This window comes from Terrapene carolina, unplaced genomic scaffold, assembly GCF_002925995.2.
Source record: "Terrapene carolina triunguis isolate 2854851 unplaced genomic scaffold, T_m_triunguis-2.0 Scaffold102, whole genome shotgun sequence".
In the NCBI taxonomy this organism is placed as follows: domain Eukaryota; kingdom Metazoa; phylum Chordata; order Testudines; family Emydidae; genus Terrapene; species Terrapene triunguis.
Genome location: NW_020664453.1, coordinates 4575398 through 4599375, shown reverse-complemented (window position 1 = coordinate 4599375; position 23978 = coordinate 4575398). Strand labels below are relative to the sequence as shown.

The window sequence follows — 23978 nt, the reverse complement described above, 5'->3', positions numbered from 1 at the left end:
ACAGAAAAAATAAGTAACAATGATTATCCCATGATACACATCTCTGAAGAAAGATTTCAGATTGAGGACCTGCATGTTACACAGAAGAAGAGAAGAGAAGGTTACTCACACTGTGCAGTAACTGAGGTTCTTCGAGATGTGTCCCCCTATGGGTACTCCACTTGTAGATGCAGCAGTGTCCCCTGCGCCCGGGATCGGAGATCTTCATCAGTAGTGCCTATCGGACCGCACATGCGCACCTCCCCCTCTTGCACCGTGCGCAGGACGTATATATAGCTCTGTGCGGTCTGATCGCCCCCAGTTCCTTCTCTGCCACAGAGCTTATGTTTTCGGCTCCAAAGCAGAGGGCAGGAGGGTGGGTAATGGAACTCCCATAGGGACACACACATCTCAAAGAACCTCAGTTATTGCACAGAGTGAGTAACCTCTTCTTCTTCAAGTGATGTACCTATGGGTGCTCCACTTGCAGGTGACTAGAAAGCAGTGCCCCTAATTGGAGTGTGGCTGATGAATAGGCCTTGCATCCAAATAGATCTTGAGGTTTCCTATCTCTATCTGGATTATTAGAACGGGATTGGAACTGATGGCCTCTCTCTTGCACCACACTGACCACCAGAGAATTTGGGATGGGGTGTGAAAATAAGAATTTCGAATCCTTCCCTGGAACATAATATTTCCTGTTGGTGCATTTGTAGGTTGGAGGAATAGACGCTGGGGTCTGCCACAAAACCTTTGTGGGGGTCGAGAGGAGCCTCACTGATCACAGTGCGATCTTGGGAGAAGAGAATGTATGAAGTATATCCAACAGTTTATGCTGCTGGTCTTTAACTTCCTCCAATAGGATCTGTAAAGATTCTGCAACCCTGCGGAATAACTTCTGAAAGTGTCTGAAGTCGTCGGCAGATGTGGGTGGTGGGGGCACGATAGCCTCATCAGGTGAGAATGAAAACCGTAAGGTTGGTGGAACTTCCTCCTCCTCATGTTCTTCCTGTTCAGTTGGTGCCAGCGGTAATTCAACCTCTTAAAGGTGAGAGACCGATGGAGAAGGGAGAGGTGTAGGTCTCCGTTCATACTCCCTGGTAGGGTTCATGAACTGTGCCCTGTACACAGCCCAATGGTCATAATACGGCCAGTTTGGTGGGCGTCACATGTGGTTGATAATAATATATGGAGATATACCTATCTCATAGAGCTGGAAGAGACCCTGAAAGGTCATCAAGTCCAGCCCCCTGCTTTCACTAGCAGGACCAAGTACTGATTTTGCCCCAGATCCCTAAGTGGCCCCCTCAAGGATTGAACTCACAACCCTGGGTTTAGCAGGCCAATGCTCAAACCACTGATCTGTCCCTCCCCCCATGGTTGCATACATGGTGGCCACTGCCAGGCTTGAGGACCAGCGGGAGATTGTGTATAGTGAGGATAGGCAGTTACGAGTTGCCCTGTAGTCGAGGGAACAATAGAGCCCTCACCTCTTCCTCATCACTAGGGAAGGGAGGTGCCATTCTTGGTGGAGAGAGGGAGGAGTGGCGTGAGTCTGGAGAGGAAGGTGGAAGTGGGGGAGGTCACACTGCATAAGAGGAGACTCAAGAGTGTCAGAGACCAACAGGTCCGTTGGGTATCTGAAGTCTTGTGGCGGGGGGAGGAGAAGCAGCAGCATCGGTGCTGATGGAAGACAACACCGAAGGAAGATGTATGTCCCTGAGACATCGGTAGATGGCGCTGGAGGCTAGGCCAGTTCCACCGGTTTGCTCGGTGCTGCTGACTAGGTCGGTGCCAACGATTTCGCTAGTGCCGAGGTCTTATTTGGTGCCAGAAACGGCATTGGTGCAGGAGCTCCTGAGGGCAGCTTGGCTTGGTCTCCCTAGAGCTGGAAAATACTGCCAAGGGCCATAGGTCTGCTTGGTTAAGACCGTTTAGACCATTTCTTTGAGCCGGTACTGGAGGTACTCAGATGAGCACTGGAGTTATGTCCCCCGTCAGATGAGGCTGAGGTAACAGACCTCGCCGGGGACAGCGTTCTGGTGGGCTGTGCCTCAGACTGTGAGGAGGAAATCTGTTTATTGACATCCAAATGAGCAAAGGATGACATTCTCTTCAGGGGACGGGGAGAGTGAGGATCAGCAGATGACCTGGCAGAGCATGAGGGCCTCTCTGGGGAAGAGTCTAGGCCCAGGTTCAATGCCAGCCAAAGCAAATTCTACATAAGGAGGGGTTTCAATCTAATGTCCTGGTCCTGGGTGTCAGGCCAAGGCAGTGGGAACACTTTTGCAGGACATGTCTATGATGTTACACCCACATTCTTCGTAGAAATCTTGTTATAATATGAATATGGCATAACTAAAATATGTTTTATGCAAGATGGGTCATGTGAGGTATCATTGAAAAGGTTATGATCTACAAAACGTGTATATCCAATTTGTATGCATGTATCTTTCTGTATCTGACGTTAGGAGTATTGACTATGTAACAATTACAATTGTGTGTGTACTTGGGGGAACGCCCACCAGACAGTAGGCAATCAGCCTGAATGAGCCATTTAAGATGGACAATAGAACTTTGAAGATACTAATTTCCCACCTTCCTAAGGAGCTTCCTGGGATGTTGTTTTGACACTGCAGGGTCATCTGAGGATATCACCTGGTACAGAATACCACCTTGGACACTGCTGGTATTTTTCCACTGGAAACAAAGGGTTCCTGCCTTATGTAAATTCTATTTAAGGCTGGGGAGTAAGCCATTCAGGACTCTTCTCCATTGCCTCCCCGTACAAGAAGGAAGATTGCTAAAAACACCTGAAGGGAAAGGCAGGGGCTGAGTCTGCCAAGAGAAATAACTGGAACTCTAAGCTAGAGAAACTCTGCAACCTGCCTAAAACAACATTTAGGGTGAGAAATTACATTTTGTAACCTGTTTCTTGAGTGTATTAAGCTTAATTTGTGTGTTTTGTTTTATTTGCTCAGTAATCTGCTTTGTTCTGCTATTTGCTATCCCTTTTATCACTTAAAATTTACCTTTTGTAGTTAATAAACTTATTTATGTTTATTACAAATCCCAGTTTGTACAATTCATATCTGGGGGAGCAAAAGGCTATGCATATCTCTCTCCACATTGAGGGCGGGGGCAATTTTTATGAGTTTGCACTGTGCAGATCTCTCTATACAGCGCAAGACAATATTATTTTGGGTTTACACTCCAAAAGGAGGTGTGCACGAGTGCTGAGTAAATCCCCAAACTGAGTCTTCGCACATAGAGCTGATTTCAGTCTGTGTCTGCAGCTGGGTGTGGCCTTACCTGTGTGTGTGCACTAGAGAAGGCTTGAGGGCCTGGCACAGCTCAGTCAGGGTGAGGAAACCCAAGCTGGTGGAACCAGTGGGACCCCAACACATCAGGTGGCACCCCGGACGGGGGGTTCAATCCATCACAGTGTCCCTCTCCCAGACAGCGGATACACTGAGTGTGGCCATCCGTGGCGGGGAAGGCGGCCCCGCAAGAAATGAACCTCTTAAACCTGGAGGATCTGGGCATAAGGGTGGAGGGAAAGGCTTCCCAGTCGGGAAGGGCGGGAAGCAGAGAAAAACAGAAACTCAAACTATTAAAGAACTGTAAAGGTAAAGACAAAATAAAAAAAAACATTTTTTTTTTGGATAGAAGAGGAAAGGAGAAGAAGAAGAAAAGGCGAAAGATTTATACGATCTGAAGAGAAACCAGAGTACACTGCTGCGAATTCCATCCCAGACCAGAAGCAGTAGAGAGGGAACTGGGGGCGGTCGGATTGCATAGTGCTATATATAAATTCCCACGCACAGCGCAATGGGGGGAGGTTTGTATACATGCAATCCGATGGGCACTGCTGATGAATATCTCTGATCCCAGCCACAGGGGGCGCTGCCGCACTTACAAGTGGTGCACCCATAGGGACATCACTCAAAGAACAACTCCCAGTTTGTCCAAATCTCTACAGGTGACTCCACCCCCCCCCATTTAAAACAAACAAACAAAACCAAATACAGTGTTTGCTTAGTTTCCTCTGCCTTCTGTCACTTTTTCCTCTAATAGTTTTAGACATGGCATTCACCCCAGGATTAGCTGTGCCCTAAGGACTCAGGCTAATGTTTTCAAACTTGGGTGTCCAAAATTAGACACCTAAACCAATGGCCTGATTTGCAGCAGCGCACAGCACAAGGGCTCCCACTGACTTCAAATGGAAGGACCTCTGAAAACCAGATGATTGATTTAGGTGCCTAACTATAAACACCATATTTGAAAATGCTGGCCAAAGGGCTTATATAAAATCAACATTTTAAAATAGGAGCTGAAAATCCTACCGAAACAATGATGGGATCATGATCACAGCAGCGGCAAAAGCCAAAGAAACACTATAAATCATACAAAGCATTTCTTCCATTGATGGATTCTTAAATAATGATGCACTGAAAGGAAAAGGTAGTTACCTCATGCTGGTCCTTTAGCAGTTTTATGAGCTGAGTGTACACCTCTTCTGCCTTCTGAGAGAGTTTGACATCCTCATGGTGTATGAAGATAAAGTCACTCTCATCATCTGTAGGGGGTGATGGTAGCTGCACAATACCACACAACATGGCACATCAGAGCTCCTTGCAGGAACACGGAAGCAGAACAAAAGCAGCAAGAGGGGATGGGAAAAGTGTGAGGAGATCAGGGAAGGTGGGTGCGGACAGTGGTAAAGGGATATGGCATCTCTCACTCTAGGTCACTGGTTCCAATCCATCTGTTAGTTGCCACCAAGTGATGACTGCCCATGCAATACGAGCTGGTGGTCTCAGCTCAGCTGTTAAGATTACAGTTATTTGTCTCAAAGTAGCATCTTTGAGGCCAGGGAGCAAATGGGTCATGAAGCCTAAACTCCCCACTCCCCCACAGAGGTGGTTCCTTCAAGTCAGGATCAGGCACTTTTGGGCTATAGGGGAGGAGGAGGAGGAACAGCACTATGACTGGAGCTTGCACTGCCATTGCCTGTTCTGTAGCTATGTGGAAAACATCAGTTTCTAGAGCTGTCAATCTGGCACCTTTCACCAGCACTGAATTCACGAGAAACATTAAGTGTTAAAGCATTCTTAGAGTTATGCAAGCAACAGGAGATTTGAGATGCCCAAGGAGCAAAGCAGAACATTTTCTTTATAGTCTCTACTAACCTTGGAAATATCAACAGATTTGCCGCTTTTTGCCAGCTCAATCTTTGGGTCTAAGTTCTTTGCTGTCCTGAGATACAGCTTGGCTTGTTCAAGGTCATTCTGCTGCTTTGCTTTGATCGCAGCCTTCAAGTATTGCTTCTTCCTGTTCTCCAGAAATTCTAGCTGTTCACTTGCTGAAAAGGAACAGCTATATAAAACACTTATCTGACATAACCATGTCAAGGCACCATGTTCATTCTGTTTGATTTATACTGTGGAAAGAGTCAAAGCCCAGGTACCAGCTGAAAACACTTGCCTGTGTGTTTGATATACAATAGTCACACCATGGTTAGTTCCACTTGTATACTAGTACAAAAATAATACTAATTTCCATTTCTTCCATCAAGGAATCCTAAAGCAATTTACAAACCAACAAACTTTTATTTAAAGCACTACAATAAACCTGTGAGGTAGGTACAAATTATTGTTCCCATTTTACAGAAGGGGAAAACAGAGGTTAAATGACTCGTGCAAGGCTACTGAAGAGCTGTGAAAGTCAGCTGCAGACCTGGATTTAAAGCTTGAGCTGACTTCCCCGTTCCATGTTCTATCTTCTAAAAACACCTCGTAATTGAATGATGCGTTATCTGTATATGTGCACACAATATATTGTATACTTTCTTTATACACATACTTTTCTTCTCTCTCAACTTACCAGAGAAAGCAAACACCTTGACCTCAATGACAAAAGAGCAATTACTTCATTGGAAGGCACACTGAGGCTAGGTCTACACTACAGCGGGGGTCCGACCTAAGATACGCAACTTCAGCTACGTGAATACCGTAGCTGAAGTTGCGTATTTTAGGTCGGCTTACCTGGCGGTGAGGACGGGGGAAAGCCGACCGCTGCCGCGCTGCCGCCGACTCCGCTGCCCCCTCTTGCCGAGGTGGATTTCCGGAGTCGACGGCAGAGCGATCAGGGATCGATTTTACCGCGTCCTCACGAGACGCGGTAAGTCGATCCCCGATAGACTGATTGCTACCCGCCGGATCGGCGGGTAGTGAAGACATACCCTGAGACCACAACCATCATAGCTCATCCCTCTTCCTGCCTTTTTATATCCCACTGTTACTACTTCTTGGGTCACCACCATCCCTGAACAGCTGGTACAGTTTTAAGACTCAGGAAGGATTAATTTACATCATCCGTGCACCATATCCTACTTTCTCCACACTTTTCTTGGCATAGAGGGTGTAGTGTAGTGGGTCGACTACCTCTGTTTCCCTAGAGTCTTATATTGTGTCCACCTATTGCAGTATCCAAATGCAATTACACAAGCTATGCACTTGCAGGAGGTAGTTTTCTCACCATACAAATACACAGAGCAGGCTGATAGCACTATTAATACCAGAAAGAATATACTGACTGACATATAGTCCCATCTTCACAGTGGAGCTGGCAGCATCACTGTTGTGTGCAATTTGCCCAGTCATCCAAATCCAAACCAATCAGACAATGTTGCTTGCTCTGGTTTTAACTTAGCCAAAGCAGCCAGAATACAGTGTGCTCAGTGGGGTTTAGAGAAGGAAAAGGTATTTTCATGCAGGCTCTGCAGAGAGTGGACTAAGCAAAACCTTGGTATCCCTCTGCACCCCCATCTTTCATAGTGGGTGCCTTTGCATTGCAGGCCTTAAATGAAGCTGCCTTTTCCAAATGCATCATCCTTCAAGAGGAGAAGAGACATACCAGCTCAGGGATGCTCCAGCTTTGCTCCACTGAAGGTCACTTTGGTATGGGAGCCTAAAGCCAGCTTATATACACAGCAAGATGAGCATGGCATGGTGTCACATCATCTCTGACATATGTGAAGTATGGGCAGCTGAGGGTGGCACTGTATGACTCTGGGGGCCACACCTGGCTTGTGCAGGGCACATGTTGGTTACCCTAATCTAGCTTTACCAAAGCAAGATATTGGCACCTCCTGCAGGGTGGATCTGTCCCGGCTCCTGGTACTCTTTTTTACTGTAGAACAATTAAAGCACTGAGGAGAGACTTGTGGGTAAGCGCTACGTGACAACCATCAGCTGGGCTGCAGAGAGCAGGTATTATCTTAATATTTTAATGAAAGGGAGAGGAGCCTCAATTCCATAACTGACTAATTACATCTGAGGAACTCCATTTATACACTGAAATGATCATTAACATCGCAGCTATAGCAGCAAAAATGAGGAAGCCAAATCTAATGCAGACTCACAGATTTTAAGGCTTGAGAGACCATACATACGGATAATCTAGCCTGACCTCCTGCATAACACACACCACAGAATTTCACTCAGAAGAGAGGATGGTGTGAGCTAGTAGCTATAGCATTCACATCCTCACTCCCAAGAAGTTCTCCATTACACAAATGGCCAGAGGGGCTCTGTGAAAGGTGTGCTTTGCTTTGAAGAATTTTCCAAATGTAGAATGAGAAAAGAAGACTAGGCTTATGGTTAAGGCTCAGCATTGGCAATCAAGAAGCCTGGATCCCATTCCCAGTAAGCCACAAAGCTTACTGTGCAGCTTTCGGCATGTCAAACTTACTCACTTTGCCTCTGTTTTCACAACAGTAAAATGAATATTGTACAGGCAGGCATTTACTGACCTGACAGGAAGGTAATAAGGATTAATTCATTACAGTTTGTGAGCCACTTTGAGATCCTCAGATGGAAAGAGAGAGAGAAATACTATGCATTAGCCACTGTGAGACACACGATACTGCACTCAATCAGCCAGCTGTCTGGACTAGCAAGCTCAACAAACTTGTGTGAATTCATTTTGAGTTCCGTAGTCAGCAGAGATGCCTCAGTTAAGCATTATGAATTAATAAGTTTATTGCATTAGAATTAATGAACCCATCATCTTTCTAGTCACCCACTTTGCCTCCTGGAAACAAAACTGCATAACTGATTAGGATCTGCTCCCCCAAAATGGAGTGGTGCTCCTGCTGAAGTGAACCAGAGCCACACATTCATGTCTACAGGCAGTATTTTTTCCTAAAACTTTAAGAAAACATTAAGAACGTTTGGTCCAAATGGACCGGCATGTGGATTGCTGGGAGTGATCATCTCTTCATCCTTACCGGCTAAAGGGAGATGGTCATTCGATACAGCTTTGTCTGGTGCTGTTATAGGGGTGGATGGTGATGTAACTTTTTTCACACTCTCAGAAGAGTGCTCTTCCTGGGCTACAGCAGATGGCACCATAATTGGCTTAACAACTTGTGTTGGCTTCTCAGGCAGCTGAGCAGGCCTCTTGGCAACTGGGGCCTGTGTGTGAGGTTCGCTCTAGCATGGCAAAAGGAACTAAATGTTAAATTCATAAAAACTAATACAAGGCTCAGGCAACTCAAAACATTAATGGCACAGTCCGCTACATCAGACTTCTGCTGTTACACTGAGAGTAGCAAAAGACCCCAGACAGACACTAACTCAGTCTAAAAGTGATGTCATGCCAGGTTTGGCTGCTTGCTTGGACAAGAAACAGATTAAACATGGTGCTAATTCAGAAGAGAAGCAAAGAAAGGCAAGAACAGAAAATTGTCAAGATATTTTTCACCATTTAAAATTACATTCCACTTGAAAATATGAAACAAATCGGTCAGTAACAATCTGAGTGGAAAGAACCAACCCAAAATCTTATGGTCGGTGTAGATTGCTAGACAGCATGTAAACCCCATATAAAATTCTGAGCCAACAGGAGGCAACTTTTGAGTGCTAAAGGGCTGTACAGGTGGAATAGCCACCACACAGGCAGTTGTTTTGAAGACAAAACCCACATATAAACAGATACAGGGAAACAGATACAAAGAAAAAAGGCAAGCCAAATTATGGCCCTATAAATCCCTTTAAAACAATTCAAGGTCTTTCATGTAGGATGAACTCTTTGCAATTCTCACCTCATCAAAAGATAACCCCTCCTTTACATTCCCAGCTGATTCTTACTGTCTCCCCCGAGAGACCGGAATGCTGTACTCTTCTGGCTTCCAGAAGAAAGGTATTTTATTGCAATACCTCACCCAGCCGGAAATCCAATAGCTTCTTCTCCACCCACAAGATGTGTTTTTTAAAAAATTATACATATTGGTAAGTAATTCAAACCTCCACCTCTTCATCTTCATCTTCTTTCTCCTCCATGTTAGCCAGGTGGTTGGCGCTTTCCAGCACGGCAGCTATTGTACTGTCGCCATCTGTGGGTGTCACACCAGGAATGGGGGGGAATCCTGAGACGGAAGGAGATATGGTTCAAAACAACCAAATAAAACAAACCTTGAATTCTGTACCTTTTGCCCTTTCCAGGGATGTAAGTCTTTCTCTCTGTCATCATCCCTTCAGGATCAGTGCTTGGAAAAGCGCCACGGTTCTGAAAGTATTTATCATCCAACAGCAACCCCTCGGAAAGTCTTTCCCACATAATTTTAGAAGTCAATGCCTCATGAATCACAAAAGGCAGAGACAAACGCTATGCACTATTTGAAAACTGATATTCTCGCTTTCCCAGTGGTATTACACATTCCTAACAATGATATTTCACTATTATTGGACTGTTAGACATGCACTGATTTCTCAGTCTAGCTGCTTTTTTGACACAGGATTAGGCCTGAGTAGCCAATCCTGATTTGTGTAATTTTCAATCCCTGTTACGCCTTGTTTCCCCAATAACTATTAGTGTGTGTGCTCTACTGGAACATCAGAGCAATGCTACATCCCACTGCAGCTCAGCAGTTTCAGCAGGAGCAGCACCACAGTAGTAAAGAAATATTAAACCCATTATAATTCTTTTGACCATTTTCTGTCCTTTTGAAGGGGAGTGAACGTCTTTGATAATGGGAGACAGTCTTTAATTTCTAAGGCCTTGTCTACATTGCCACTTACAGGGCTGAAACTTTCTTCACTCATGGGTGTAACACCCCCCCCCCCAAGCGATGAAGTTTCAGCGCTGTAAAGCAGCAGTGTAGATAGTGCTACAGCGCTGATAGCGCTGGTAACTATTTCTCTCGTGAAGGTGGTTTTATTACAGCGCTGGGGGAGCTCTCTCCCAGCGCTGAAGCTGCGACTACACGGCAGCACTTTAACGTCAGCTGTGTAGACATACCCTAAGTCACCAGTTCAAATCCAGCCTGGGTCAGTAGTGACCAGAGTTACCACTATAAGATAGCTATTTGATGGCATTCACATTGCTAAAATCATTCTTGTTAGTAGTCTCAGCAACCAGGCCAAGGACTGGCTGAGACCAAACTACTCTCTCACCGCAGAGATAGCTACTCCAGGGGAGAGGGCAGGTTTGAGGTATATTGCAGAGCAGCCTGTGCAGCACCTGATCCATGACTAAAGAGAGGATTTCTGTCTCTAAAGCTGTCATGTCTGGCACCTTTCAAAGTTCAGATGCAGTGAAATGCACACAAATATCCTCCACACCTAACACAACATTGCTGGTTTCAGTGGGTGTTCATGTAAGTCACATATGCCCTTAAAAGCCTGGTTTGGAAAATATTTACATAGCCAAGATGTGTGAAGAAGTTTAGGAATTATGTTACTTTCCCACTGGTTTATACATATAGCAGTTTTCTCTTAAAGGCATTGACATTTCACAGGAAACAGGCCATGTTTTACAAGTTGTGGTTGTTTGTGTTTTTTTAAACACATTAAACCATCACAGCCACCTAAAAAACTTGGCACAGGGATTAAAATAGGTTGCTGTGCCAAGTACATTCCCTGGAAAGAGAGAGCTGGGCATGGTGATCAAAGGAGTGATATCATGGTGTTCAGATACAGTGATGAACATGGCAGGATAGAGGATATTGAATAGCTGAAATTAGAGACAGAGAATTCCTATTAGGCCATCTTATCCATCCCCTTATGAATGCAGGATCATTCCTTACAGTATAGAGAACAGAAAAAAGGAAGTGGGTTCTATTCCTGGCCCTGCCACTGACTTTTAACGTGACCATGCCGGGTCACTTTGCCTCTTTGTATCTTAATTTCCCCAACTGACCTTGGGGAATAACAACACTGACCTTCTTCATAGGTAGGGCCCTAACAAATTCATGACCATGAAAAACGCATCACGGATGATGAAATCGTGTCTCCCACGATGAAATCTGGTCTTTTGTGTGCTTTTACCCTATACGATACAGATTTCATGGGGGAGGCCAGCGTTTCTCAAATTGGGGGTCCTTACCCAAAAGAGAGTTGAAGGGGGGAATCACAAGGTTATTTTGGGGGGGGGGGGTCACGGTATTGGCACCCTTACTTCTGCACTGCCTTCAGAGCTGGGCGGCTGCAAAACTGCAGCTGTTGGCCAGGTGCCCAGCTCTGAAGGCAGTGCCCCGCCAGCAGCAGAACAGAAGTAATACCATATGTGGCAATACCATACGATGTCACCTTCACTTCTGCGCTGCTGCCTTCAGAGCTGGATGGCCAGACAGTGGCAGCTGCTGACTGAGGGCCCAGCTCAGCAGGCAGCAGCGCAGAAGTAATGGTGGCAATACCATACTATGCCATCCTTACTTCTGCACTGCTGCTGGCAGCTGCTCTGCCTTCAGACCTGTGCTCCTGGCCAGCAGCCACTGCTTTCCTGCTGCCCAGCTCTGAAGGCACAGCCACAAACAGCAACCGCAGTAGTAAGGGTCGCAGTACTGCAACACCCCCTACAATAACCTCACGAACCCCCCACAACTCTTTTGGGTCAGGATCCCAACAATTACAACACTGTGAAATTTCAGGTTTAAATAGCTGAAATCATGGAATTTACTATTTTTAAAATCCTATGACTGTGAAATTGACCAAAACGGACAGTGAATTTGGTAGGGCCCTACTCACAAGGGTGTTGCAAGGTATATTTAATAGGTGTAAATAGACTTATGCCTACTGTAGACCTGGAAATACCTGCTAGAACATCTCTAGGGATTTCACAACTCCCTACAAATAAACTAAAGAGCAAATATTCCCAGTGCTTCCCCTCCCCCAAACTGGGCTAGTGGATGGGGCAGGGAGTAACCACTCAAGCGCTTGCCTATTGTTAAATCATGCTCTCCAACTTGTCTGAGTAGGGCCAGCTGGAGCACTGTTCAAATGTTCACACTTCCTTACAAACAAGGTCGCTAGCCAAGAATATGCAACCATGCGAAAAAGTTAACAAGCGTAATAAGCAGTTCTGCAGTGTATTCTTCAATGCTGTCATAGAGCCAAGCCAGTCTTCTCAATGTGAAACAGGAGGAGGAGCTCAATGGGCTTCTGAAGCAATACTGCCAGAAGTCCTCTGGGTCCTAACAAATAAGGGAAATGTTGGTGATAGGGAATTTCATATACACACTTACCAGGGGGAACTGGTAATTCAGCAAAATTCACTTTTCTCCCTGCTTTATGGGTTCTTATGGCATCTTGGTATTGCTGCAATCAGAGATGTGGTTAGGCATAGGCTGGACTTGGCTATTGTTAAGTTAACAGTCATTTCATGCTCAAACTAGGAGAAACATTGATGCAGAATGTAAGGTACTTTGCTACAAAGTCACGTGCTGCTTTCCAAGTCCTTTGTGCCCTGCAGGTTTTCTACACAGACACGAATCTTTGCTGCACTTGTTGCTAGGACCGGCATGGGCATTGAAGGGCTGCAGAAGCCACAAATGCAGACAGTGAGCAAAGTAAGTGTGCCTTTCATCTTTCTTCTTAGTGGCCTCTCCACTCCCTAGGCCAGTGGTCCCCAAACTGTGGGGCGCACCCTGAACATTCAGGGGGGTGCACAGGGGGCCCAGGTCAGTCCCCATGTGGGGGGCAGGGAAGGAGTACCACCCAGCTCTGCCCCTGACGCCACCCTCCAAGCTGCGGCCCTGTCCCCCAGCCGCGGCCCCGCTCCACCCTCATTCAGAATGGCCCTCTCTGTCTCCTGGCCAGCTCCACTTCCTAGCCCCAGCTCCCCCCCCATCCCCAGTTCTGCCTCCAGGTCAGCTCCGCCTCAGGCCTCAGCTCCTCCCCCCCATCCCCAGTTCTGCCCCCAGCTCTGCCTTCAGCCCACGCTCCTCTGCTGAGGAAGGCTTGACTATGCAGTAATGGAACAGGGGGTGCAGAGAGATTCCATTACTGGTCAGGCAGGCATGACAGTAACTGCCCTAGGCAACGAGCCTTTCCCTCACACTACACCAATAAACAAAACACAGAACAAAAGACATTTCTCTGCAGAAGTGTGTCCGCAAAAAGCCTCAGAACTCCAAGGACTGGATAATTAGAGACAATTTTTCAGCCCCCCCTTTTTTTTTTATGAGCCTCCAATTCTGCACTAATGATTGTACCCACAACAGAGGTCCCTTAGATGTCTATGTCCCTGTGTTAAAGCCCACAGAAATGGGAGAAAAGTGTCTGAATACCCAACCCTTAACACCCCTCAATTTCAACAGGTTCACACATTAACTGCTTGTGTCCCATTGAGCCTAGTACAAATTGTTTGATATACATTAGACACCATCCCATGAAAACCACTTAGGGGACTGGCACTCCCACCTTCATAGGAGCCCCACTGCCTTCTGCAGTGGCAAACGAGAAACAGCATCAAAAAGGTTACACTGGATTTAAAGTCTATTATGCAGACAGAAGGGATGGCTGAGGAGTCTAAACATCATGTTTTAAAGATCCACTCCTCCTTAGACTCTCAGCCTCCAGTCAGTTATGTCAGCACTACATTCTATAGGCAATTTACAAGGCAGGAATTCTCTGGATGGGAACTTAAAGACCAAGGTTCTACATGGAGGAGTAAAACGCCATATCCATGTAGGGGTTTGCACAAGTGTCTTTGGACAAAAGGTCTCCATCCTCCCGCACTGTTCTGCCTTGAAGAAGCACTGAATTTCAATGGGGTTATATGTGAACAGTTTATAAAGCATTTCATTGATACAGAGATGTGTGCAGGAAGGAGCAGCAGCTTAACTATTTTAGCTCATTCCAACTGGCAGGACAATATACACAAATGATTTCAAATACTTTAATGCTTTGCTGGCCAGCTCCAGAAGCCAAGTTACTTGCTGTTCTTCCCTTTTACCTTGGCTATCCTCTCATGCATCCTGCCTTTCCGATCATCCCCACTTGCTTTGGCCTGTGCTGCTGCAGATCTGTATTTCTCCAACCTCTGCTGCAAAGCTTCCAGCACAGTTTTTGGCTGCTGAGCAGACACTAAAATAATATAGACAACGAAATGCCACATGATTAAGACTTCAGAGCACGTGCCAGCTGCCTCCATTCCCCGCCTTCCCCAACCTCCTGCAGAGCCATTGACACAGAACTGAAATCCTGTCAAGGGCTAGTTTTATTACATAAAAGCACCACAGAGCTTTATTATTGATTAAGTGTTAATAAACCTTTTTCTTCATAAAGAAGAAGTTATTCACCTTGTGCAGTAACGATAGCTCTTCGAGATGTCTCCCCCTATGGGTGCTCTACTGTAGGTGTAATTGCATCCCTGTGCTGCTGATTGGAGAATTTCGGTAGCAGTGTCCGTTAGGTCTGCACATGACTCTCTCTCCTCGTGCCCTGCAACGAGGCTAGCCAGCGCATGTGGGCTAACCCTCTTCAGTTCCTTCTCTACTACAGAGTCATTGATAAGTACTCTGAAGTAGAGGAGAGGAGGATGGGTTGTGGAGCACCCACAGGGGAACACATCTCGAAGAACCATCATCACTGCACAAGCTGAGTAACAACAACTTCTTCTTCTTCTTCTTCAAGCAGTGTTCCTATAAGTGCTTCACTGTAGGTGACTCCTATGCAGTACTCATATGGAGGCCTGGGACTTCAGAGTCGGGTCAGTTACAGATGACAGTACTGTGGAGCCGAAGAGGAGGCAGAGTCCCCAGTGATTGCATAATGTTCTGCGAAGGTATGGACTGATGCCCATGTCACTGCTCTACAGACTTCTGATATAGGGTCATTCTTGAAGAAGGCAACAGATGAGATGACCTTATGGAGTGTGTACAAACAGTATCTGGAGGGGTCCTATTGCTAGCTTGTCTGATATAGTTCGAGACCCACTTGGAAAGCCTTTGGGCTGATATTGCCAAGCCCTTGGACCTTTCCGCGAAAAATCTGGGGGACTTCCTGAAGGCCTTCATTCTGTCCAGATGGAAGGCTAGAGCCCTTCTGACATCTCAGGTATGTAATATAACCTCGCTGTTGTCTCAGTGAGGCTTAGGATAGAAGGTTGGAAGATGAATCAATTGGTTCATGTGGAATGGGGAGGTTACCTCAGGGATGAATTTTGGATGTGGTCTGAGTGCAACCTTGTTCCAAAAGAATACGGTATAGGGGGATGTGCCATCAGAACTGCTATTTCTCCTATTCTCCTGGCCAAAGTAATCCCTATCAGGAAGGCCGTTTTCATTGAGAGGTAAGTAAGCAAACAAGTGGCCATGGGTTCAAAGGGAATGCCTGGTCAGTCCATTCAGTACCAGGTTTAAGTCCCATATGGGAGTGGGAAGCCGAGTTTGTGGAAAGAGGTTTACTATACCCTTGAGGAACCTTTTGGTGGTCGCGTATGACAGAACTGAGTACCCCTCCACTGGATGGTGAAAGGCTGTTAAAGCCACTAAGTGGACTCTAAGAGAGCTTATACACAGCCCCAGTCTTTTTATGGCCAGTGCATAATCTAAGATGTGTGGAAAGGTTGTGGATGTCGGGGAGACGTTTGTCGGGATGTACACCAAATCCAAAAGCTGGACCATTTTTGCAGTTAAGAACGCTGTGTTGAGGATTTTCTGCTGTGTAATAATACCTCTTGCACTTCCATCAAAGAGGTGCTCTCTAGGCATTTGAACCAAGAAGGACCCATGCCTTGAGGTGGAGAATCACCAGGTTGGGATGTAGGGTATGTTCTTTATTCTATAAGAGGAGATGCAGTGAGTGGGAGAGAGATTGGAGGGCATGTTGCAAGCTCTGACAGGTAAGGGTACCAGGTCTGTCTCGACCACACAGGAGCGATTAGAATGACGTGCTCCCTTTCTTTTTATTAGGACCTTCGATAGCAGGAGAAAGAGAGGGAAGACATACAGGAGGTCCCTGTTTCAAGGGAGGAGGAAAGTATTGCCTAGGGAGTATTGTCCTATCCCTGCTCTGGAAGGGGTTGCGTGAACATTTCTTGCTCAGGTAAGTGGTGAACAAATCTGTGGTCGGTGTCCCCCAATGCCTGAATAGCTCGTGAAGTACTAATGAGTCTAGTTCCCACTCGTGGTCATGTAGGAATCTGTGACTGAGACTGTCTGCCATCGAGTTCTGTGTACCCGGGAGGTAGGCTGTTGACAGTGTGACGTTGTAGGAGATACACCAGTTCCAGTCTCATCGCTTCCTCACAGAGGGAGGGAGACCCAACTCCCCCTTGTCGATTTATGTAGAACATACAGGCAACGTTGTCTATTAATACTTTCATGTGTGACCCTTTGATCAGCAGGAGGAAGTAGACACAGGCATTCCTGACCCCCCCCCCCTTAGCTTGAGGAGGTTGATGGAGAGAGAGATCTCAGTGGGTGAGCATTTTCCTTGTCTCGTAAGGTCATTTAGATGTGTGCCCCACCCTATGAGCGATGCATCGGTGTTGAGAAGCAATGACGGAGTTTTTCGGCAAAGGGGGTCCCTTTGCAAATGTTGGCTGGGTTTTTCCACCGGTCTAGGGAGATTTTGACCCTGGTGGGTAGTGACAGGGGTTTGTCTAGTCTGTCTCTGTTTGGTCTGTAAACAAAGCTGAACCACATCTGAAGGCACTGCATGTGAAGTTTGGTGTGAGGTATTACTACTGTGCCCGCTGACATATGCCCTAAGAGTTGTAGGAAATGTCTGGCTAATATTTGTGGGCTGTTTTGAATGGTCTTTGTGAGTGTAGTCAGAGAGAGAGACCTGTGCTGAGGTAGGAGGGCTCTGGCCCATAGTGTGTCGAGGTTGGCCCCTATAAACTCCAGGCGCTGCACTGGAGTGAGGGATGATTTCTGAACAATGATCTGCAGGCCCAGCTCTGTAAACAAGCGAACTGTGGCTTCGGTGACTCAGTGAGCCTCTTGGAGAGGCCAAGCTCTGAGGAGGCAATCGTCTAGATAAGGGTAGACCATGATCCCTGGTGCATAACTGGGCAGCCACTACTGAGAGAACCTTGGAAAATACTCTCAGGGCTGATGATAACCCAAAGGGGAGCACCCTGTACTGGCAGTGGTCTTGGCCCAGAGTGAATCTGAGAAATCGTCTGAGAGTCGGTAGGATTGAGATGTGAAAATATGCATCGTGAAGATTGAGGGCCAAAAACCAGTCTCCCCATTCCAAAGCTGGAATGATTGTTGCTAAAGTGACAATTCTTGAATTTCTGAACTGTGACAAACTTGTTGATAGCTCTAAGGTCTAATATGGGTCTCCAGCCCCCCTTTCTCTTGGGTATTAGGAAATACTGAGAGTAGAACTCTGTCTCATAGATGTTGAGGTAACGGTTGTATGGCTCCCAACTGGAGGAGAGGGTCTACCTCTTATTGTAGTAAACTCTCGTGAGAAGGGTCCCTGAAGAGGGACGGGGCAAGGTATTGTGGAGGAGGCAAAGAGGTAAAATGGAGAGTACCTATAGCGATCTCTAGAAACCATCAGTCTGATGTTATGTACTCCCAGGTGCTGCAGAAAGCTGCCAGACGGTGGCCAAATGGGTGGGTAGTGATGGTTTGTTGTAACAGTTGCAGAGAGTGGTCTGCTGGCATCTTGACCAACATATCAAAATTGGTGTTTGGACATGAATGGCTGGGATGCAGAAGATTGCTGACCAGATGGTTTATGTCTTGAGAATTTAATTTTCTTCCTCTGAAGCTTGTAGTATCATTGAGCTGGGTACTGGCAGGTGAAGAGTTTATGTTGGGGCTGCAGACTAAAATTCTTCTTTTGTCGCAATGTGCAGATGACCAGCGAATGGAGAGTGGCCAAAGAATCCCTCAGAGTATGAAGGGAGGCATTGGTTTTCTCCGCGAAGAGCTTGCTGCCTGGAAGATCTTTGAAGGTTGACTGCACCTTCTTTGTGAAACCCGACAAATGGAGCCAAGAGGCACACCGCATCACCACCGCCGTGGAGATGGATCTGGCTACAGTATCGGCAGCATCAAGGGCAGACTGTATTGTTGTCTTTGCTTCTATCTGCCCCTCTTGAATGATGGCCTTAAATTGGTTGCGATACGACTCGGGCAGCTGCTCAGTAAAATTGTGCAGTTTTGAGTAGTTTGTGGAATCGTATTTTGCCATGAGGGCTTGATAGTTGGTAACTCGAAACTGAAGTGTGACTGAGAAGTACACCTTCCTTTCAAAGTGGTCCAGATGCTTCCAGTCCCTATCGTAGGGAGTGGACCTCGTGTGATATTGACAGCCATGAGAATTAAAGCATCCACCATGATGGAGTACAGTAGAGGGTGGAAGAAGAGGAACTCAACTTCTCTCACCGGGACTAGTAGGACTTTTTGTCTGCTCTCTTGCAAGTTGGTGTGACTGATGCTGGGGTCTGCCACATGGTTCTTGCAGGGTCGAGAAGAGCCTCATTGATAGGGAGGGAAACTTTTGAGGAGGAAGATCAGTGGAGGATGTCCTGGAGCTTGTAGTGTGTGTCCTTGACTTCCTCCAGCAGTATCTGGAGAGAGTCAGCCACTCTCTTTGTGAGATCCTGGAATAGGCGAAAATGATCCAGCAAGGATTGTGAGGGAGGCATGACAGTCTTGTCTGGGGAGGAGGATGAGGATAGTTTTTGGGGTCACTGCCTCCTCAGCATCACCCTCACACTCCTCCAGGACTCCTTCTGGGGGCTCCAGGGCCCTGAACACTGTGGCTGAGGAAGTGTGACTTGGGGCCCCACGGGTGGGACTAGAAACCTGAGAGGCACGGGGGCAGTATGCAGCCCAGCGGTTCCAGTAGGGCCACTGGGGTGGGGGGTGGCATGGAGCCCAGTGATGGTGCCAATGAATGGCCGTTCCAGGATGATGATGATGGGGTCTTCTGAGGACATGCTTGGGGGCCCTGCTGGTATTGGGCACCCTAGGGGGCTTGGGAGGAGTACTAAGATATTCCCTCCTCCGGTTCCCTATCCGAATCCGCTCTAGAAAGCAGGAGTGCATGACAAGGCAGCAGAGAAGACTCCCATGCCAGACGGAGGCTCTGTGTGGAGGTCCCGGTACTGAAGAGAGGAGACTTGACTCTAGCACATCATTACACGGAGGTCTCTTGAGTGCTGGAATTGTGGTGGTGCCAACCGGCTCGATGCCACTAGCAGTGCTGGGGGGGATGGAGATATTGTCCACACCAGCTGTTCAAGTACTGGATGAAGCATTGTACCGATGGGGCATCACCATACCAGTGGTGCCTTGGAGTGTTTGCTCCTGTCCTTCTTCTTAAGTACCATTAACTTGGTGCTCGTGCCCATTGGGTATGGTGGCACATCACTGTTACCTGCCGCAATAGTCTTTCTTGAGCTGTAGATACTGGGCTTGGCCTATTTCAGTGCTGACGGTACTGAGGATACCAAGCGTGCTGGGGATCATTTGCAGCTAGCTGGTGGCTCACTGTGAGGACTTCCCGCTCTCTTTTTTGACTTATGAGCGCAGTCGGCAGCTGATTTCTTCACCCCATAGCCCTTGGATCTGCCTGGAGACTCTTGGCGCGGGTCCAGAGAAGGTCTGAGCGCCACCTCCATGAATATAATCTTCTGACTCAGCTCTCTGTCCTTGCGAGACCGAGGTCTAAGATACTGGCAGAGAGCACAATTTTGAGGGACATGTCCTTCCCTGAGCCAACGAATGTACCGTGAGTGCGTGTCTGCGACGGTGATAGCCTTGCGTTTGATGAAGTGGACATTCACCCACGAAAGCTTATGCTCCAATACTTCTGTTAGTCTTAAAGGTGCCACAGGACCCTCTGTTGCTTTTTGGTGATAGCCTCGTTGCACGAGAGGCACTTCTTGAAACCCGGATAACCAGACATACCCCAGTGGGGGAAGAGCCCCCAGTGAGAAGGGTGGGAATGAAAAAAAAGTGATCTAAATAGATATGTATTAGAAGATAAGGTAAAAAATAAAGACACTAGACTAACTACTACTAAAAATAAAGCTCTAGGCTACAAAGAAAAGGATGAGATAATAGTCACTAATGGACAGCTAACAGCTCTGTCTCTAGCCGAGGCGGTTGAGAAGCAACTGAGGGGGGTTAGCCCACGTGCACTGGCTACCCTCATGGCAGGGCGTGAGGAGAGAGAGCACATGTGTGGGCCTAATGGATATTGCTACCAAAATGCTCCAATCAGCAGCTTAGGGACACAAGTTAGGGCGACCAGACAGCAAGTGTGAAAAATCAGGACAGAGAGTGGGGGGGTAATAGGAGCCTATATAAGAAAAACCCCAAATATTGGGACTGTTCCTATAAAATCGGGACATCTGGTCACCCTAACGCAAGTACGCCTACAGTAGGACACCCATTGGGACACTACTCGAATTAGAATGACAGTTTATTAGGTACTTCCATTATCCATTCCAGTATTCATGTACAACTTGGATCAGCATCCAAATATCATATAAGAATATGATTCAATACAGAGAAGTCCTGCTTTACAAATCCTACCTGAGGCTTCATGGCCCTGAGGTTTGAACATTGTGAGGGGCTGGGAATTTTCAACGGGAACAGATGCCATCCGGTTTGATGGAGCCGGTCTCTTTTCCAGGCTTTCAAGATCTGTGAGGGAAGAGACAATTTTCCAGTACAGTAACTCCTCACTTAAAGTTGTCCCGGTTAACATTGTTTCTTTGTTACGTTGCTGATCGATTAGGGAACATGCTCATTTAAAGTTGTGCAATGCTCCCTACTAATGTCGTTTGGCAGCTGCCTGCTTTGTCCATTGTTTGCAGGACGAGCAGCCCGTTGGAGCTAGCTGGTGGGGGCTTGGAACCAGGGTGGACTGGCAGCTCCCCTATCAGCTCCCCCTATCAGTCCCTGCTCCATTAAGTTCCCTGTGCAGCAGCTGCCCACCAGGCTAGCAATTGCAGCTGTCCCTCCCTCAACTGCCATGTGCTGCTCCTGCCCTCTGCCTTGGAGCTGCTCCCCGGGACTCCTACTTGCTGTGGGCGGGGGGAGGGGAGGAAGAGGGGGGATGTCAGGGTGTCCCCTCCCCCTGCTCCTGCACCCCGCTTACCCCATCTTCCATAGAGCAGGGGGGACACATAACAGGGTTCAGGAGGGAAGGAGCTTGCTGGCAGCAGCTGAGGTCTCAGCAAGCTGATCTAATTAACAAGGCAGTGTACTTAAAGGGGAAATGCGCATCTCTCTCTCACACACGCGTGTGTCTCTCTGTCTGCAATGCTGTCTCCCCTCCCTCCATTCCTGCTGCCTTGTAGAGTGTGAGAGTTAACCCTTGAGGGCTCAGCTAATTGCTAGTTCATCATTTAGCAGTAAGGCATTCCCTGGGAAATATCCCACCCTCTGACTCCTCCACCTCAACCAAGCTTCACAATCATCATCACTGTGTACCAGTATTAAATTGTTTGTTTAAAACTTTGTGTGTGTGTCTGTGTCTGTGTCTGGTTGAATAAAAAATTCCCTGGAACCTAACCCCCTCATTTACTTTAATTCTTATGGGGAAATTGGATTCACTTAACATCATTTCGCTTAAAGTCGTATTTTTCAGGAACATAACTACAATGTTAAGTGAGGAGTTACTGTATACATTAGGTAGGAATTTTTGGCATATAGGAGACAATGTGTGAACAATTTTGGTAATTTGCTAACAATTTGAGGACTTAATCCCAGAGAAGGATAGAGAAAACCCCCCACCTGTTAAGATATTCCAGCTCTGGCAGTGCTCAATGTAGTAAGATGAGGCCCTGAAACAAACTCTTGTGTCAGAGGCCCAGTCTGAGGCCTGAAGCCTGACCCAAAGTACTTCCAGGCATTGCTAAGCAAAAGCTGGGCTGTGAGCCAGAGGCAGGCCTCACTCACAGAAGTTGGCGAGAAGAGGGTTGCTAGAAGCAGGTACATCCACACATAAGTGCTAATAAGAGGAACTTGTGCCAAGATGACATCAGAACACTCCACAGAGAACACAAGGAACAGGCAGGTGCATCTTAAAGACAGGATCAAAAGGACAGCATGATGGATAGATCTGTTTGAAACAACATGATCAAAGGAGGAGACAGCACCCTAATGAGCCAAGGGGCTGTACTTCAATACGTCAGTAGGGATGAGTAATCTGTCCTGTAACTGTATAAAAGTAGGTCCCGGAGTGCGCATCTTTGTCTGGCCTAGGGGGCAGTAGAAAGTCCCACCACTGACTGAGCCAGTCCATTGCCAGGGGGCACTAATTCGTAGTATGTCTTGTAGAGTCTACGGGAAACTATTACTGTGCTTCGTTTGACAATAAACCTGGCTCGGGTTCCTTCGTACCTTACTAGAGTCTGTGGTCTTTGGGGGTTCTCTCGGGGTCTGCTGTGTCAGCTATCTGCGCAGAACTAGGGCAGCACACAGAGGGAACACGCACGTAGCCGACTGTTATCATCAACGAACAAGAGCAGAGCACCACACCGGTAGCTACTGACAACACTCAACACTGGATGCTTTAAAAGGTAATCTCCCCCATCACCCCTCCAAATGTTTTATTTACTTATATAATATTATACTATGGGGGGAAATGTTCCTCTGACCCCAGCCAGTGATCATTTTATGTCCTAAGGATTTATACCCCTTATAAAATTTTTATCCTAGCTAGTGCAACTACACTTTTTCATAATTAAAGCTATCTCCAATTATGTTTCTGAATCTTACTAAGCAGCCTCAACAACATCCTACAGCAGTGAATTCTACAGGCCAAGTGTTGGGGGAGTATAGTTTTTATACAGTTTAAGTCTGCTGCAGGACTGGAATATTTTAACACCAATGTTTGTTCCAGGATCAGAAATTTCTACTAGTCCTAAAAGCATGGATCATGGTCCATCCAAATGTCTGTAACTGTCAGGTCATGTGACAGATTTTAAAAATGACACCATTCTGATTAGCATCTTGTCCTCCTCATTTCTCCTTCCACTAACCATTTTAGCTGCTGCTATCTCACAATCTACAAGAATTAGAAAATTACACCTATCAACTGGAACCTATAATTCTCAGAAGCGTGCAGATAGTTTATACACCAATCACTAGTTTTAGCTGTTTCTAGACAACAGCCACTAAAATCAGGTCAGAAATCAAGTGTGTGTGGAGGGTGGGCTGGGGGAAAGGAGGGAGGTAAAAATGAAGATGAAATCAGAATGTAGAAGTTTTAAAAGGAGAGGCACTCTTACAACCTGTCACTTAAATCGGTGTCTCTATTACTCTAGTTTGTGGAGCAGCTTCTGTCACAATGGAAAAAAGTGTGTTCTAAGGATTGATGTTTTCTGCTACGTGTAGGCTAGTCAAAAACATTCAGCTTTCTACAGGCTTTTTTCTTTCTTTTTTTTTTTTTTTTGTTTAAAGTTGCTCAAAAGCCTCTCTGCATCCCTATGGTGCTTTGCATCTTTATTTGATGTGAATACAACTTATGACACCAGAACTGAAGACATCCAGCAGGAGAGAACCAAACCACAAAGTGAACTGGACAGAATTAAGGGAAGAAAAGGGATGAAGAAGGTTGGAGGTAACAAGGAGAGATTCAGTTCTAAGAAATGTAAATTCCTATTTCCCAGTGTGGGGTGTGTGTGTGAAAGACATAAAAAATGGAGGAGGCATAATCAAGCAGCTACACCCACTGCACTACAGCAAGTTCAGCACCATCTTGACTCCATCTTATCCCAGTAAT

At 46.6% G+C, this 23978-nt stretch overlaps 1 protein-coding gene across 1 annotated transcript in view; it reads right to left on the bottom strand.

Annotated features, from left to right (window-relative positions):
- LOC113406508 (coiled-coil and C2 domain-containing protein 1B-like) overlaps nt 1-23978 on the bottom strand; it is a 69938-nt gene that overhangs the window by 19698 nt on the left and 26262 nt on the right. Inside the window, exons 10-16 of the mRNA XM_026651752.2 lie at nt 20780-20890; nt 14221-14351; nt 12509-12581; nt 9291-9412; nt 8273-8477; nt 5172-5344; nt 4452-4577 (exon numbers count right to left, since the gene is read on the bottom strand). Of these exons, the coding sequence (XP_026507537.1) occupies nt 4452-4577; nt 5172-5344; nt 8273-8477; nt 9291-9412; nt 12509-12581; nt 14221-14351; nt 20780-20890 (941 nt within the window). The remainder of the gene's footprint in view (nt 1-4451; nt 4578-5171; nt 5345-8272; nt 8478-9290; nt 9413-12508; nt 12582-14220; nt 14352-20779; nt 20891-23978) is intronic.